General features: G+C 43.1%; 1 protein-coding gene across 3 annotated transcripts in view; it reads right to left on the minus strand.

Moving 5' to 3' along the window:
* The window catches only part of dis3l2 (DIS3 like 3'-5' exoribonuclease 2), a 188,196-nt gene that overhangs the window by 84,599 nt on the left and 86,117 nt on the right, over positions 1 to 17,480 (minus strand). For all 3 annotated transcript variants that reach the window (XM_033031333.1, XM_033031335.1, XM_033031334.1), the window contains exons 11-13: positions 15,815 to 15,927; positions 12,214 to 12,321; positions 784 to 1,017 (exon numbers count right to left, since the gene is read on the minus strand). In XM_033031333.1, coding sequence (XP_032887224.1) covers positions 784 to 1,017; positions 12,214 to 12,321; positions 15,815 to 15,927 — 455 coding nt within the window. The remainder of the gene's footprint in view (positions 1 to 783; positions 1,018 to 12,213; positions 12,322 to 15,814; positions 15,928 to 17,480) is intronic.

Genomic DNA, 17,480 nt, shown 5'->3' on the forward strand with positions numbered 1-17,480 from the left:
TTTAATATAAGATTTCTACTTTTTACCATGAGTAATTTTGAAAAGAAGTTCACTGCTGGTCTGACTTGGCTGATGAAAGTTGCACGTCTGAGGTGCAGGGGAGACACATGACCATGAGAGCAGTTTCCGCACCAACCTGGCTGCTGAATAAGTGCAATACTACCTCGCTCTCAGCCATAATCCTGGACTAAATATTTCCACTTAAGGTATTATTGATCCCTAATGCTGTTCTTATGACTTTGTACCCCTGGCTCTAACAAACTTAAAAATTCCCAAATCACAATTTTACTGAGATACAGCTTTCAAACCACGAGTAAATATATTTGACAATGCCTCCCCCAAAATGTAATCTGCGTCCTCCTGAATGGACACGAGCTGCAAGTGAATAGGTACACCATCCCCTGCACATTCCCCTACAAGTGAATGGGCACACCACCCCCTGCAAGCTTCCCTACAAGTCAAACCACATAATGGAATGTAAATGTACTGTCATCCCTACGTCACTGCTGGGTAAAATCCCAGAATTAACGCACTAATATCGCACTGTCGGAATACTTTCACCACAAGGAACTCTATGATTCAAGGTTCACCACTACAATCTCAAGGCTTATTCGGGATGGGCATTAAATGTGGGATTTGCTGGAATGCTGACATCATTTTCACCTCAAACATCCGGCATTATTGTTCAAAACTTTTAAAATATGAATACCATGACAATAGTTTTGCAGTAAGTGTCTACATGGTATTTTTTGGTATATCCCCAGCAAAATAAAAGATGCTCACCTGGTCTAAGCGTAAAGCACCACCATCAAACCTCTGCTTACGAAGATGTTTGGCGATATTATGAAGATTTGTGACAGCAGCCTTTACTTTGGCAACACCATGCTCAGGTGAAATTAGCGGAAGCTCGTCAGCAGTAAAAGTTCTTTCCGGATCCTCAATCATGCTTTGTGCATGATTATAACTCAGTTTTGCACAAGAACGAATAATCGTCCGCCCATACCATTGGCTAAGGATCTGCAAAATAAAAATGGAAGATTAAAAAAAAAAAATTTTATATTTATTCAGTACCTCATCACATCTCCCAGAAATAGAATGATGAATGAAAAACATGCATATGCTAAAATAGAACTAAATCTTACAACCAGCTTTCAGTACAATTACTGGGGGAATAAAACCAAGTACTTTCATTAGCTGTGTGAGACCCAAGTTAATAATTTGTAGCTATTCTTTTTCTGTAAAGATCTACATTTTAACATTACAACGGAAATTCTGATTTAGCTCACGGTGAACCATTTTCTTTCAAGTCAAACAAAGGGCATTGGTTTGGAAACCTGTCGAAACGATACCTTTCCCTTTATTTAACACATTAATTATTTTGGTCTGACTCCCCCTTCCTGCTACTTTTCCTTGTACACTCCCACTTTTCATGCTGATGCCATACCTTGGTAATACCAGAATAAATCTTGTCAACTACACTGACGCATCCTCACAGGCTTCACAACCCATTTACTGAGCCTCCTACAGCAAGCTTCACTCTTACAAAACCAACATCAACTCTTTAGGGAATGTGTCATAAAAATCTCTTTCTGTTAAGAATGGAGTAAGTTCAAACCAGAAATTGATATGTATTGTTTAATGAAGTAGATTCATCAAACTAACTAAAAACACACATAAATACATGTCCCACAGCAAAGAATGATTAGATGACAAATATTCACAAGCTCCAGTATTTTCTTTAACTGCTCCCCATGTTTCCAACAAGTAGGACTGCACTTGCTACAATGCAACAGATATCACAGCTGAATATACAAGCGGCAATTATCCTGGGGGAAATCACTGATATCAAAAGTTTTACATGCCTATAATAACAAGAGAAGCAAAAAGAGTTCAGTACAATAAGATTGGAAAGAAAAGCTCAATTTTATGCCACTATAAACACACAAATACAGAGGTATATATTGAAAGGAAAAACATGACATTCTAAAAGCAAATCTATTTTCCATGTTACAGCATTACAAATGCCTATAGTTTGGAGTTTTTGAAAGTAGAACGTGCTGAACAGACATTCGGGGACCAGCCCTCCCGTGTGACGCAACCACGCCCCCCCCCCCCCCCCCCACCATGTTGGGGGACAGGGCCCAACGGGTCCAACTTCGTCTAGTATATATATTAAATACTAACATTGTATCTGGAGTCAATGTCTATCTGCCCATTATAAATTCCACTTCTATAATGGCAGCCACAATCTTAACACCACTTTAATTATCCACCAGAGGGTGGTGCAATACGTTTTCTCCACACATCATATAAAATGATTGGACTCCGAACTCTGGAATTAACTCTCTCCCTCACCTGATAAGGTACTCATTATTATTATCTATTTGATCATCTGACCTTGTAACATCTGACAGAGCTTGGTGGACACTTTTGTTTCAAAGTGCTTTTGTGAAATGCCCAATAATATTTTTAAACACCATTAGAAGTTCTGGTTAATTGCAAATTATTATTGTTAATGTTTTAATATTTAATTATCTACTGCAACCAAAATAAAAATCATTCCTACTACCAAAGTGCATGATTGCACACTTTGCTAATTCCAACTGCCACTTCTTTGCCTCCTCTCCCAACCCATTCAAGTCCTTTTGCAGACTCCCTGCTTCCTCTGCACTATCTGGCCATCCACTTCACAAGTTCACATTAACACGTTATTGAAGTAGAATTAGGCCATTCGGCCCATCGAGACTACACCGCCATTCAATCATGGCTAATCTCTGCGTCCTGATCCCATTTTCTTGCCTTCTCCCCATAACCCTTGACACCAGTTCGAATCAAGAATTTGGCTATCTCTGCCTGAAAAATATCCACTGACTTGACCTCCACAGCCCTTTGTGGCAATGAGTTCCACAGATTAACTATCTTCTGACTAAAGAAGTTCCTCCTCACCTCCGTTCTAAAAGAGTGCCATTTAATTCTGAGGCTGTGACCTCTGGTCCTAAACTCTCCCACCAGTGGAAACATCCTTTCCACATCCACTCTATCTATGCGTTTCATTATTCTGTAAGTTTGAATAAGATCCCCCCTCAACCTTCTAAACTCCAGCGAGTAGAGGCCCAGTGCTGACAAACATTCATCATATGCTAACCCACTCATTCCTGGAATAATTTTTGTACCAAATTGTACTTGTACTCAACACTTAAGTTAGTTGTTGGCTTGTAAAGATGCATGAGAAGATTTCAGATCTGAGAAGATTCGATGATTTAGTTTAATTTAGTTTGGAGATACAGCCTTTCAGCTCAAGCAGACACTTCGAGTCTGCAGCGACCAGCGATGACCGCACATTAACACTATCCTACACACATTGCAGACAATTTACATTCGTACCAAGCCAATTAACCTACAAATCTGTATGTGTTTGGAGTGTGGGAGGAAACTGAAGAACTTGGAGGAAATCCACGCGGTCACGGGGAGAACGTACAAACTCCGTACAGACAGCATCCGTAGTCGGGATCAAACCAGGGTCTCTGGCTCCGTAAACGTTATAAGGCCGCAACTCTACCGCTGGGCCACCGTGCCACCCTGCATGATGCAGTGCAATTTAAGCCACGACCAAAATGAACATTTTATGTTTTTTACAGATCCTTTCAATGCCAAATATTTCAGTTCCTACATGAAATGGATGCAATGACTTCAAAGTGATGAGGTGCTTGTACAATATTTTGCTTTATCGAAGATAACAACAGTGACTTGTTAGATTCACCAGTATCCAAAAAAAATTCATCATTGTGACTTCAGCTGAAATGATTATATCAGAGGGTGAAAATACTGAATAACAGGAAACCGCACTCAGCACCCAGTTTAATCTGGAGGAGCGACTGTCAATGTTCAAATCAGGCAACAAACTTAATATGTTTTGCTGATCGAAGGAAACATATATAAGGATTATGAGCATTACATAGCTCCTTGTTGTGCCAATTTTCAATATTAGAAAAGAAAGTGGATATTTTCACTTGCAATGAGCATTTCTAGAGAATGAATACATACATAATCAAGGAACTAAACTTAATTTAGCCAATTAAATATTCTTCCATGAATTGCCATTGCTTTTGATAACTTGTCCAATGTGTTGAATACCAGAATGAGTAGACAATCAATTATGCAGACAAGTCATACAATGTCCACTGGCAAACTAGAGAATAACCTTCTCAAATTGATTATGTCTTCCCATGCACTAAAATAATCTGTAGTACCACAAGGTATGCGATACAGTACCTGCTGCCATAGCATGAAGCGCAAGGCAGACCAAGATGGAAAGCTTGCATTATCAGTTAACAACCAGATGTGTTCAACTACAGAAAGGCCTATTTATTGTGCAGCATTAAAAAGAGTTGCCTTGTGGCCTCAAAGTTAGACTTGTGTTTTTATAAACAGGTAATCAGGTTTCTTGTGCTGCAGATGGCAACTGCAAACTTCATCTGGAAACACTGGCATTGATGAAGTATCTTAACACCATTCCTTTCAGCTTGGAAAGTGAAGCGAATCAAATTCTGAACAGCATGAAACTATCAGTTCCAGCTAATAATAATAAGAAAATAGATATTTTGGACAGCCTCAGATACCTGGAACTAGCGGCAAGGAAGGAAATAGTGCAATTTAATATCTTACAATATCTCCTGCCTACCGAGTATAACAAAGAAAGCAGCAAAACAGAGGTGCGTTGCAGAGTTACTACAGATGTGGTGGATGACGAGATTCTCTACAAAGAATCCAAAGGTTAAGGTCAACAAATAATTTTGTTAATATCTGTTGCCTTGCTTCCCAGAGCAATGGCATCGAAGGAAAATCAACCCACTACAATGTCACCAGCAAAGCTGAACTACCAATGTACAGGAGATATTCATCAATAGACAATAGGTGCAGGAGTAGGCCATTCGGCCCTTCGAGCCAGCACCGCCATTCAATGTGATCATGGCTGATCATCCACAATCAGTATCCCGTTCCTGCCTTCTGCCCATATCCCCTGACTCCACTATCTTTAAGAGCCCTATCTAACTCTCTCTTGAAAGTATCCAGAGAACCGGCCTCCACCACCTTTTGAGGCAGAAAATTCCACATTCACAACTCTCTGTGTGAAAAAGTGTTTCCTCATCTCCGTTCTAAATAGCTTACCCCTTATTCTTAACTGTGGCCCCTGGTTCTGGACTCCCTCAACATCGGGAACATGTTTCCAACCTCTAGCATGTCCAAAGCCTTAATAATCTTAAGTTTCAATAAGATACCCTCTCATCCTTCTAAATTCCAGTATATACAAGCCCAGCCGCTCCATTCTCTCATCATATGAGAGTCCCGCCATCCCGGGAATTAATCTTGTGAACCTACGCTGCACTCCCTCAATAGCAAGAAGGTCCTTCCTCAAATTTGGAGATCAAAACTGCACACAATACTCCATGTGTGGTCTCACTAGGGCCCTGAAATATCTAACAAAATGTAGCCTTCCCCATTTCCGACATTTCCCTACCATTTCTAGACCTCACTATCTCCATCACAGGTGATAAGACTACTGACCGACATCCACTATAAACCCACTGACTCCCATGGCTATCTGGACTACACTTCTTCCCACCCTGTTTCCTGTGAGGACTCCATCCCCTACTCCCAATTCCTCGGTCTATGCCGCATCTGCACCCGGGATGAGGTGTTTCACACCAGGGCATCGGAGATGTCCTCATTCTTCAGGGAACGGGGGTTCCCCTCTTCTACTATAGATGAGGCTCTCACCAGGGTCTCTTCTATACCCCGTAACTCTACTCTCACTCCCCATCCCCCCACTCGTAACAAGGCCCGAGCCCCCTTGTCCTCACCTTCCACCCTACCAGCCGTCATACATTTTCGGCACCTCCAACGGGATCCCACCACCGGCCACATCTTCCCATCTCCTCCCGTCTGCTATCCGCAGACACCGCTCCCCCTCCGGAACTCCCTGGTCAATTCGTCCATTCTCACCCAAACCACCCACTCTCCTGGCACTTTCCCTTGCAACCGCAGGAAATGCTACACTTGTCGCTTTACCTCCCCCCTTGACTCCATTCAAGGACCCAAGCAGTCTTTCCAGGGGCGGCAGAGGTTCACCTGCACCTCCTCCAACCTCATCTATTGCATCCGCTGCTCTAGGTGTCAGCTGCTCTACATCGGTGAGACCAAGCGTAGGCTTGGCGATCGCTTTGTCGAACACCTCCGCTCGGTTCGCAATAACCAACCTTATCTCCCGGTGTCTCAGCACTTCAACTCCCCCTCCCATTCCAAATCCAACCTTTCTGTCCTGGGCCACCTCCATGGCCCGAGTGAGGACCACCGTAAATTGGAGGAGCATCACCTCATATTTCGCTTGGGCAGTTTACACCCCAGCGGTATGAACATTGACTTCTCTAATTTCAGGTAGTCCCTGCTTTCTCCTCCCCTTCCCAGCTCTCCCTCAGCCCACTGTCTGCGTCTCTTCCTTTCTTCTTCCTGCCCCCCCCACCCTCACATCAGTCTGAAGAAGGGTCTCGACCCGAAACGCTGTCTATTTCCTTCGCTCCATAGATGCTGCCTCACCCGCTGAGTTTCTCCTGCATTTTTGTCTACCTTTGATTTTCCAGCATCTGCAGTTCCTTCTTAAACCTTCCATTTAACAGACTGCTGTGGAAACACATCCATCTTTCATTGAACAACAGTGTTAGCCAGAAAAAGTGACTTAACAATCAGGCTGACGTGAGATTTAAAAATGTAATTACAGTTAATCGCAGCCTCTTGATGGTACCTACACCCAAATGCTCAGAAAAGTTCAAAATTACAGGTGGAGGGACCACATCACCAACGCCCAGCTCTATGGGGAGATTTCACCTGTGACTTAGAAGATCAGGTGGAGAAGGATGAGGCTCGCTGGTCACTGCCACCCAGAAATGCTAGCAACAAGATTGCGCTGTAGGAACCCACCCATGGAAGACGCGGCCCGGGACGGCCTATCAAGACAATGCTGAAGACGTTAATGGAAGACGCATGTGTAGAGACAAAAGAGGAGCTTGCCAGCTGCATGGAGGACTGAGATGTGTGGTGCGTCCGTCACCATGCGCCGTCACTAATGTTTTCAACGATGACGAATTAATGAATAATCACATGATTTGAAGAAGTGTTAATCGTGGTTTTAATACTTGGACTGTTCGACATTTAAGGAATTCGATAACAGACCTGAATAAATACGCCAGGGCAGTCGTCATCACAACCCTACCTCAGCAGCAAAGTGCTTTGCATTCTGGATCCATGTACATCGGCTTGCACTATTATGGTCAGGTCATCTAGTGAAACCGATCATTTATTGTATTATTGTTTAAACCTGCAGCAAGTAAGTATTTCATCGCTCAATTCCCAGTGCACACAATAATCAAATATCAAAACTTTTGGAAGTCCCATGGAAAGTGCTGTGCTTGCACAATCACTAAAGATCATTTGAAATTCTCTTTGGTCAAAGCCGAAGCGAGTTTACCAGTTAGTGTAACCCCGCCAGTGTCGCAGTCCTTGGTCTCTGCCTTTCTAATTCAGTTCTGTTGTGCATCTCCAAAGTCCTTCACCCCACCACCAGTGAAACCAATCAAATAGATCAATAACACAATGCTAATCTTCTACAAATGAGAAAGAGAATAATGATGATGCAGGAAGAAGGCAAGGCGGTGGCGGTCAAAACCGGAATGCATCTATTCTCCACCTACTCCTTGTTGGATCTATGTTCAAGCAGATAACCAGGCATAGAGATAAATTGACATTCACAATTCCCCATGCAGGGGCAATGATTAAACTTGGTCTTGTGCCATCCATCATCACCAAAGGCAAATACGATCCAAAACTCAATCGGAGAAGCCAAGTCTGATCCAACGTGGTGAGACCAGGTCTTTTTCTGCATTTCTTTTTTTCCATTGCTCCCTCTCCCTCCTTTCTCCCTACAATCCTCACCACCCCTTACTCTAGACTGCCAGAAGTTCAAGGCAAGAGTTGCTGATGGGGGCAAGGAGGGAAGCAGAGATGAAAGACCGGTTGGACGTGAGAAAAGTCCAAGACACAAGCAGTAAGCCAGATGCAGCACCTGGGGAAATATTATGGACCAGCTATTTTGAATTGTACAGCAGTTATTCTCTAGTTTGCCAATGGACATTGTATGACTTGTCTGCTCACTTTGGTTTTGAACACATTGGACAAGTTATCAAAAGCAATGGCAAATTGCTCTCGATAGCTTATTATATTTACTCAAGCTTTCTCAGCATTTAATTATCATACCAACCATAACATTCTATTCTATTAAAGGACAACCATATTCAGTCCCAGTCTCTTCAGATTATATTGAGCCTTTGAGGTAAAGCACTGTGTGTTCACTTTTTGTCAACCAGCATCTGCCCTTTCTTGTGTATAACATTATTTGTATCCGTGGCAGTTGATTGTCGCTCCCTTCAGTTTCCCAGGGGGTCGGGACGGGACTGGAGTTGGGAGGGAAAGGTGGGAGGTGGGGGGAGGGGGAGGGGGGAAGAACAAATATATGAAACACCAAAAACGGACAGCAGAGATGTCTTTGCGATACCGCTACAATAATCGGACTATTGGTACGCTGCTGTTTCCTTGACTACGGTCATGTGAAATGACTCTTGTACATATAATATACCGACGATTTCTGGCAGTGAATTTTACTCTCTCAAATCCGTAGAGATACGAAAAGCTGGAGTAACTCAGCGGGTCAGACAGCATCTCTGGAGAAATGGACTAGGCGACTGCAGACTGAAGAAGGGTCTCGACCCAAAATCTCGCCCATTTATTTTCTCCAGAGATGCTGCCTGTCCCGCTGAGTTACCCCAGTTTTTTTAGCCTATCTTTGGTTTAAACCAGCATATTCAGTTCCTTCCTGCACCTCTCAAATCTGTGCCATTATTCAGTACTCCAATTTTTGTTTTATTTTACTAATTCTGGATAATATCGCCCTGTTCGTTTGTTGTACTCCTCTACCCCACCCCTGGTGCTTTAAGTGCATTTGTTTTTTCTTTTACCCCCGAGAGGAAAAAAAATCAAATCCAGGAGTTCATCTGGAGCAGTTCTCCGATATAACAGCGAATGAAGAGAAATTGGCGGGTTATCTAGAAATTAATCCTTAAAGAGAGTGTAACTCGTTGGATAAATGAGATCGTCACTAGGCAGCATCTCTCCCCCTCCGTCCCGTTCCGACTCCCTGGGAAACTGAAGGGAGCGACAATCAACTGCCACGGATACAAATAATGCTATACACAAGAAAGGGCAGATGCTGGTTGATAAAAAGTGAACACACAAAGATGCAGCAGAAGTTTGGAAACGTCATCCCGTCACCCATTCCTTCTCTCCAAACATGCTGCCTGTCCTGCGAGTGCCCACGGTAGAAGCTTTTCACGAGTTAACAAGTTTCCCGAGTACCTGCCGTTAGCGTTACGAGTTCCGACGTTCCCGCTACATTAATTCTACGTGATTACCACGAGTTTGATTTGTTTTAAACTCGGGATCACTCATGGGTGGACTCGCACCGCGAGACTGGGGTTTTAGCAGTCCTTTGCAATTTGAAATGTAACGATTAAATTAATGGTTTATACTGAAATGTGGGAGCACGATTAAAACTTGATACAAAATTTAGTCATTTATTGATAGACTGGTCAGTACAATAGAAAAGTTGCAAATAGAATTTGATCCAGCGGAATGAGGCAATGCACAGGACAGCAACATGGCAAGAGAATACACAATGAGGAAAAAAAAGTGGAACGTGAACCCCGAGTCCATTGGTCCTTAAAGATTGCAGGAAAGGTCAATAATGTAGTTTAGAAGGCACAGGGATGGCTTACTTTATTAGGCGAGAAAGAGAATACGAGAGGTTATGCTGGAATCAAAGCTGGGCCACAGCTTGAGTACTGCATACACCACACTGCAGGAAAGATGTGGGTTCATTATATAAGGGATGCACGTAGCTGCTGCCAGGACTAGAAAATGGTTGCCATGACGAAAGATTGAACCATTTGGGGTTGTGAGCTTTGGAGGAAAGGAGACTTGACTGGGGTGCATTGTGGAGTAAGTTACCAGCAGAAGGTTTAGATGGGAGATGAGGAAAATGACTTTCACCAGAGGGTGGTAAGGGTTCAGAATTCACAGCATAATAGGTCAGTAGCAGCAGAAATCCTCAGCACGTGAAGTAATACTGGGATAGGTATGTGGAGAGCTGTAACCTGCAGGGCAGAATTCCAAGCAGAAGATGCGGCGGGCAGGGCATGGACATAAAGCTGCTGCAAGTTAAAATTCCATTGTTCCGGTTCACATCCGGTCCATCGACAAATCACCAAATGGTCTCCGCTGAGTCATACATTTTATACGATTGATTTTTACAAGAACTAACTCAGGGAGTACCTGCGGTCATGAATTTCAGTTGTGCAGAGCCAAATCTAAATCTAATGCCAAATTTTTATTCTTTTTCTAGATAATAGTAGAGCTTTGGGAAATGCTCCAGGCACGTGTAGCAGACAGCAATCCTTTCATGTGGATCCATACTTGTATTCAGTTAATGTGGAGGTCAACTCATTAAAAATGATAAATAGTGCAGAACATTATCAGGGCCAAGGGACTTACAGGATTCATTCTCATCACTTTGGAAGGCATGAAATGAATTTCCCAGATTTTTTTTCACATTGGCCTGGATCTTTAATCTAGCTTTTCACTTCTCCCAGCATGTCACATGGTTTAGACAGGGATGCATATCTTATGACACACGAGGTCTTACAATCATCTGGGATAACTGGTCTTTCCCTTCTGTTACTGTTTGTTATGCCATTGTAACTTGATTGCTCATGTTTGTATGGTCCTCTGATGCACATACAGCGTTAAGGAGCAGCTTACAGAAGCAAATATGTGTATTTTATCATCAGTTAATTCCTCTTCATGACAAATTGAATGCTACTCTTTTTCTCATATTTAAACGAATTGATTGTAACGCATTGCCATACTTCTTGATTGGAATGCCATCGTTAGGAAATACAGAGCTAGTTGTGCCTCCCAAGAATAATGAAACTGCAATACAATTAACGCACTCAATTGCTCAGCAGGAGATAAAACAAGCATTGCCACATTCCATCTCTCTACAGAACATGAGAAGAGCTTTCTCTCCACTCCTCAGGGACTCTGTCTCAGTTGGGAAGCACATTAACAACATATGTAAATTAGCACAGTAGCCTCAGTCACCAACCACAATCCTCATTAACCGTTTCTTGGGCAGCACGTTTTCTGGGGGACAGCAAATCATTTCGTAGGAATTTAATGTTACCGTTGATTTTTGCAAAGCATACGATTGACAGATTTGAAAACTTCATGAACCAAGGTAATGACCTTAATTGTGATAAATATTTAACATTGAACTTATCATGAGCAAAACAGAAAGTTCTGGAGTAACTCAGCGGATCAGGCAGCAGCTCTGGAAAACATGGAGAAACTCTGGAGAACAATGAGAAACATGGAGAAACAACATTTTGGGTCAGACATCTGCAGTTCGCTGTTTCTCCATCTAATTTATCTTACTGTTGGTCTAATTGAAGGATTTTCTTGAATTCAGAACGGAAATTTTCTGACATTTTGGAATTTTATTACAGGTCACGAGAAATCAAACAAAGGACTGGAGACACTGGAACTGCAGATGCTGGAATCTTGAGTAAAACAAAAAGTGCTGGAGTAACTCTGTGTCAGGCTGAAGAAGGGTCACCACACAAAAGGTTACCTATCCATTCCATGCACAGATGCTGTCTAACCCCACTGAGTTACGACAGCACTTTTATGTTTTTGGCAATCGATCTAATTGATCTAATGGCAGTATGGACAGAATGGGCCAAATGGCCTTATCCAGATCATGAGAAAATGTAAACTTCACATGTTGAAAGCAGAAACATTTTAACTTTTCAGCAGGTCATATTGAAGAAACCATACTGTAAAAACATTTGCTAAATAATTGCCTCAAATAACAGCAGAATGTTTTTTAATCTTTTGCTTACTATTGGTACAATTTCAATGTTTCTTCATTTAGAATGTCAATGGCCATCTCACACGTGCTCCTCGAATGCGACTGCTAGACCAACAATACCACCCCCACAGTCAGACACAAGATTCTCGTCTCATTTAATTCAATGAATGATAAACTACCTTTCCTTGAGGAGTCAACTTCCAAATGACTGAAAAGGCTAACTTGTCTTGCATTGGATTCAAGCTGCAGAGTTCTTCACAGAGAAGTCTTGGAAGCATTGGGATAACCTGTGTTAAAATATTATAAAAGGAAGGCAAAATTAAGACAAGTGTTAAATGTTTTAAAGATGTTCTGTGAGACCACATGTCCTGACTTACGGACTAAAGGTTTGTACTTATTTTAGGAACCAAGAGAGATAAAGTTAATTTTGCACCTCCTTTATCCGTACTACTCAGTGACACTACACATTATCCTGCAAATGATCACCTACAATGTTCACACATTTTTATTTCCTCGTGTAACATCAAAATACCATAACTTTATACACCGCTGTAAACATAAGGAAATGACTGTCATTTGCCACCTCCTGACCACGTTCATTGAGGTGACATTATTCTGGATCAGTAACAGCCACCTACTCAATAAACAGCAGCATCTCAACAGGCACTGGATAGTTTTAAATCGGCCAGATTATTTTACCCATTTACCTCAGACAATTTGTTCATGCTATTTATTAAAAATCCCCAACAGGAATCAGTTTCTAAGTTGTTGAAATGTTACACTGGAAAAGGTAATTCGAATGACCCACAGAACAAAAAGCTTCAGCCTTTTGAAATAAATGAAATAATCTCAAGGTGAAGGTAGACAAAAGTGCTGGAGAAACTCAGCAGGTGCAGCAGCATCTATGGAGCGAAGGAAATAGGCAACGTTTCGGGCCGAAACCCTTCTTCAGACTGAGGTGAAACGTGTTGAGTGGTTGAGTTCTCACACTGTTGTAGATGCAACATACACCAGCTTCACAATGACTGTATTTTTATACATGCACGTCAAATTACATTTCCAGACTACAATATTTCGAAAGACTAAAGTTGTGATGTTTGGTGGACTGTGTGGGGTGGGAGGACCCGTTGCTCCTCCCGTGCAGCAGGTGGCCAGCACAGAACAAAGAGAGATGTTTTAGATATAGTTTATCCTGTCTGTAGACAGTGTGTGTGCAGCCATTTTTGAGTTGTCTTGCTGCCAGCATTGAGTAAAGCATTAAAGACTTCTGTTGTAAATTGAAGACTCTCAAGTTTTGTGCAGACCTAGAAAACGAACACGAAAGTGGTGTCAGACGTGGGATACTTCGGATTGCATCCAAAGACCCAGATAAGAGCCTATTTTTTGATATATATAAATATATATATATATTTTTTAGTTCTGTAGTGTACTCAAACTAACATGTCTCGGCAATTCGATCGTTTCGATCCCGAGCGAGAAAAGTGGTCGTCGTATTTAATGCGAGCTGAGCTATATTTTGAAAGTATGGCAATTACGACTGACCAGAGGAAGAAGGCTCTCTTGTGTTCATTACTGTCTCCAGAAACTTTTGCACTGCTTCAAAATTTACTTACAGAAGAAGTAACTGAAGCCTAATATGCTGAAATCACAACGGCTTTGCAGCTGCATCGCGAAGAAAGTCGAAATTTCCTCGGAGCTCGCCTTGATTTCTACAGGACGGTGCAACAGGAAGGGCAATCGATTACCGAATTTCTTGCCGAACTTCACACCAAGGCAAAGGCATGTGATTTTAAAACTCAATGCTGCGAAAAGTGCCAAGACAATGCGTTGCTGGATAGACTGGTCATGGGCTGCAGGCACGCATTCATCCAGCAGGCGATTCTCAAGGAATCGGACGCCTCATTGAAGAATGTGCTGCAGTGTGCTAAGATGGCCGAGCTGCTGAGTAAAGAACTGCACAAAATGGCTGGCGAAACAGGAGGTGCATACAGTTCGTCGAAATCGTCCACAATGCTAGAAACCACTTGATCGACCCAGAGCAAATCCGGAGTAGGTGGGGACACTTTCAGAAGAGCCGTTCCCCTGTGGGATGAGGATCGAAACCCGGCTCGACTGCTCATCATTACCGTGAGTGCCCATATATCAAGTCCATTTATTATGCTCCAAGGTCATCTCCAGGCAGTGTGTCAATCCGTAGGAAAGCTGAGAAAGGGCAAGAAAGTGCAAAACACAGTTGAACAAATGGCGGAGACCATTCCTATTGAAGTGCTCGGTGTCCCATGATCACCGACAAGCCGAGGATTTCGCTGCGGGTCTCGAACGTCGATCTACAGTTCCAGGTGGACACTGATGCGGCTGTGTCGCTAGTGGGTCAGGACATCTGGGAGAGGATCGGATCGCCGAAACTGAAACAGGTCAACATCCGCCTTTTTGGATACGGACGACAGCCCATTCCCACGAAAGACAAATGCACTGTCGCCGTTTCCTGTAATGGTATGACACAGATGTTGCCGCTGATCGTCGTTGGTAAAGAAGGTACATCCCTGTCAGGCATGTGCCGTCAGTCAGGGTAGGCAAGGTAGGCACTGCCTACCCTGACTAAAATTATAAAATGGTAATTACTAAATATAATTAGTAAAGGCATGGGAGAATTATGCCTAACTAAGAGATCGATCTCTTAGGTATGCATAAATCTCCGTGCCTTTCATCCGCAGCACTTGTAACCCTTGAAGGTCTGTGCAGCCCACGTGCCGTCAGCGCTTCTTCAAGCTGTCAATTTCAAGCGGGGCTGAAGGCAGCTGAAATTCTGCCTTTGCAGCACTGTGCAGGTACAGCATCCTACTGCGCATGCACAGTGCTAGTTTCTTGACGGGGTTTTCAAATATGGATTGTCATTATTTTAAGTGTATCTTAGGAAACAGATAGAAGCATGGAGTTCATGTACCGATAATGTGGTAAGTACATTTCTTGGTGCTTTATGTTTTTAAATACCGTATTTCCCGGGGTGTGGGGGTGGGGAGAGAGCTCCTTTCACAGTATTTGGGGAGTCTGGCCCGGGGTAAAGTTGCGGGGAGGGCACGAATGTTGTGAAGGAGGGGGTCGGGATCATGCCACTTGCGACGCTCCGTGCACGGAGCTACCGCATTGTGGCCGGGGAGGGAGAAGCAGCTCGGGTGGCTGCGAGCGGCCGCCGGGCCGGACAGCGGAACCGGCCGCCACCTCAGCGCCTTCTGCCGGTCCCCACTCACCTCTGGCAGCTCTCCGTCTAAAAACCTCTCTCCTGCCGCTCCCTGGCCTCACTCATGTCAGCCGCTTCCCGCAAATCTTTAAATTCCAACAGCGTGATTGAGGTTACTTGGCTGGAGTTGGAGTTTAACCACTCAAAAATGTTGATGCATTAGAGTTCAAGCCTTTCACTATACCTAAGTACACGTAACAATAAACTAAACTCTACTGAAGTAGAGGTTGGGAAGATGTTTCTATTTACAGGTGGGACTGAAAACAAGGCCTAGAAGCATAAGATGGTCACCAATAAATACCAAAGGGAATTCAAAAGGAACTTATTTAACCAGAGTGGTTTGAATATGGAATTTGAAGCTAGAGAGGATGACGGAGGCAAAGCTGATGATGGGGATGAGGTGAACCTGGGTGGCAGATATCCACGAGGTCATCCATTCTAAATGTAGATCTGATCCCTGTCATCAGAAAACTATTGTGTAGTTTGAATCTTAAACCACTTGCAGGTTCTATAGAGCAGCGGTTAACCTTCATGTACATTACCTTCTGAACCAGGTAGACACTGGTTGCCCTCTTGCTGGCGATATCATCAACAGCAGTCCCTTCACGGACAAAGTAGCTCACATCTGCAATGTGCACTCCCACTTCCATGTTTCCTTTCAATAAAAGATGACAAATATTAACTGCTACTGCTCATTACTGATAAATAATAGAATAATTAAATCTACAAATTATGTTTGTAATCATCGAGTCATAGAGTATGGAATAGGCTCATCCACTGCATCCCAGGGTACTTAAGGAAGTGGCTCTAGAAATCGTGGACGCATTGGCAATCATTTTCCAATGTTCTATAGATTCAGAATCAGTTCCTGTGATTGGAGGGTAGCTAATGTTATCCCACTTTTTAAGAAAGGAGGGAGAGAGAAAACAGGGAATTATAGACCAGTTAGCCTGACATTGGTGGTGCGGAAGATGCTGGAGTCAATTATAAAAGATGAAATAGTGGCACATTTGGATAGCAGTAACAGGATCGGTCCGAGTCAGCATGGATTTATGAAGGGGAAATCATGCTCGACTAATTTTCTGGAATTTTTGGAGGATGTAACTAGGAAAATGGACAAGGGAGAGCTAGTGGATGTAGTGTACCTGGACTTTCAGAAAGCCTTTGATAAGGTTCCACAGAGGAGATTAGTGGGCAAAATTAGAACACATGGTATTGGGGGTAGGGTACTGACATGGATAGAAAATTGGATGGCAGCCAGGAAACAAGGAATAGGGATTAACGGGTCCCTTTCAGAATGGCAGGCAGCGACTAGTGGGGTACCACAAGGCTCGATGCTGGGACCACAGCTATTTACAATATACATTAATGATTTAGATGAAGGGATTAAATTAACATTAGCAAATTTGCAGATGACACAAAGCTGGGTTGCAGTGTGAACTGTGAGGAAGATGCCATGAGGATGCAGGGTGACTTGGGCAGTTTGGGGGAGTGGGCAGATGCATGGCAGATGCAGTTTAATGTGGATAAATGTGAGGTTATCCACTTTAGTGGCAAGAACAGGAAGGCGGGTTATTATCTGAATGGTGTCGTTAGGAAAAGGGGAATTACAACGAGATCTGGGGGGTCCTTGTACATCAGTCACTGAAAGTAAGCATGCAGGTACAGCAGGCAGTGAAGAAAGCTAATGGCATGTTGGCGTTCCTAACAAGAGGAGCTGAGTATAGGAGCAAAGAGGTCCTTCTGCAGTTGTACAGGGCCCTAGTGAGACCATACCTGGAGTATTGTGTGCAGTTTTGATCCCCTAATTTGAGGAAGGACATTCTTGCTATTGAGGGAGTGCAGCGCAGGTTCATGAGGTTAATTCCCGGGATGGCTGGACTGTCATATGTTGAAAGAATGGAGCGAATGGGCTTGTATACACTGGAATTTAGAAAGATAAGAGGGGATTGGAACATCCCCTCTTATTGAAACTTATTGAAACACATAAGATTATTAAGGAATTGGACAGGCTAGTGGCAGGAAATGTTCCTGATGTTTGGGGAGTCCAGAACCAGGGGCCACAGTTTAAGAATAAGGGGTAGACCAATTAAAACGGAGACGAGGAAAAACTTTTTCACCCAGAGAGTTGCGAATCTGTGGAATTCTCTGCCTCAGAAGGCAGTGGAGGCCGATTCTCTGGATGCTTTCAAGAGAGAGTTAGATAGA

Source organism: Amblyraja radiata, chromosome 13 (assembly GCF_010909765.2).
Source record: "Amblyraja radiata isolate CabotCenter1 chromosome 13, sAmbRad1.1.pri, whole genome shotgun sequence".
NCBI lineage: Eukaryota > Metazoa > Chordata > Chondrichthyes > Rajiformes > Rajidae > Amblyraja > Amblyraja radiata.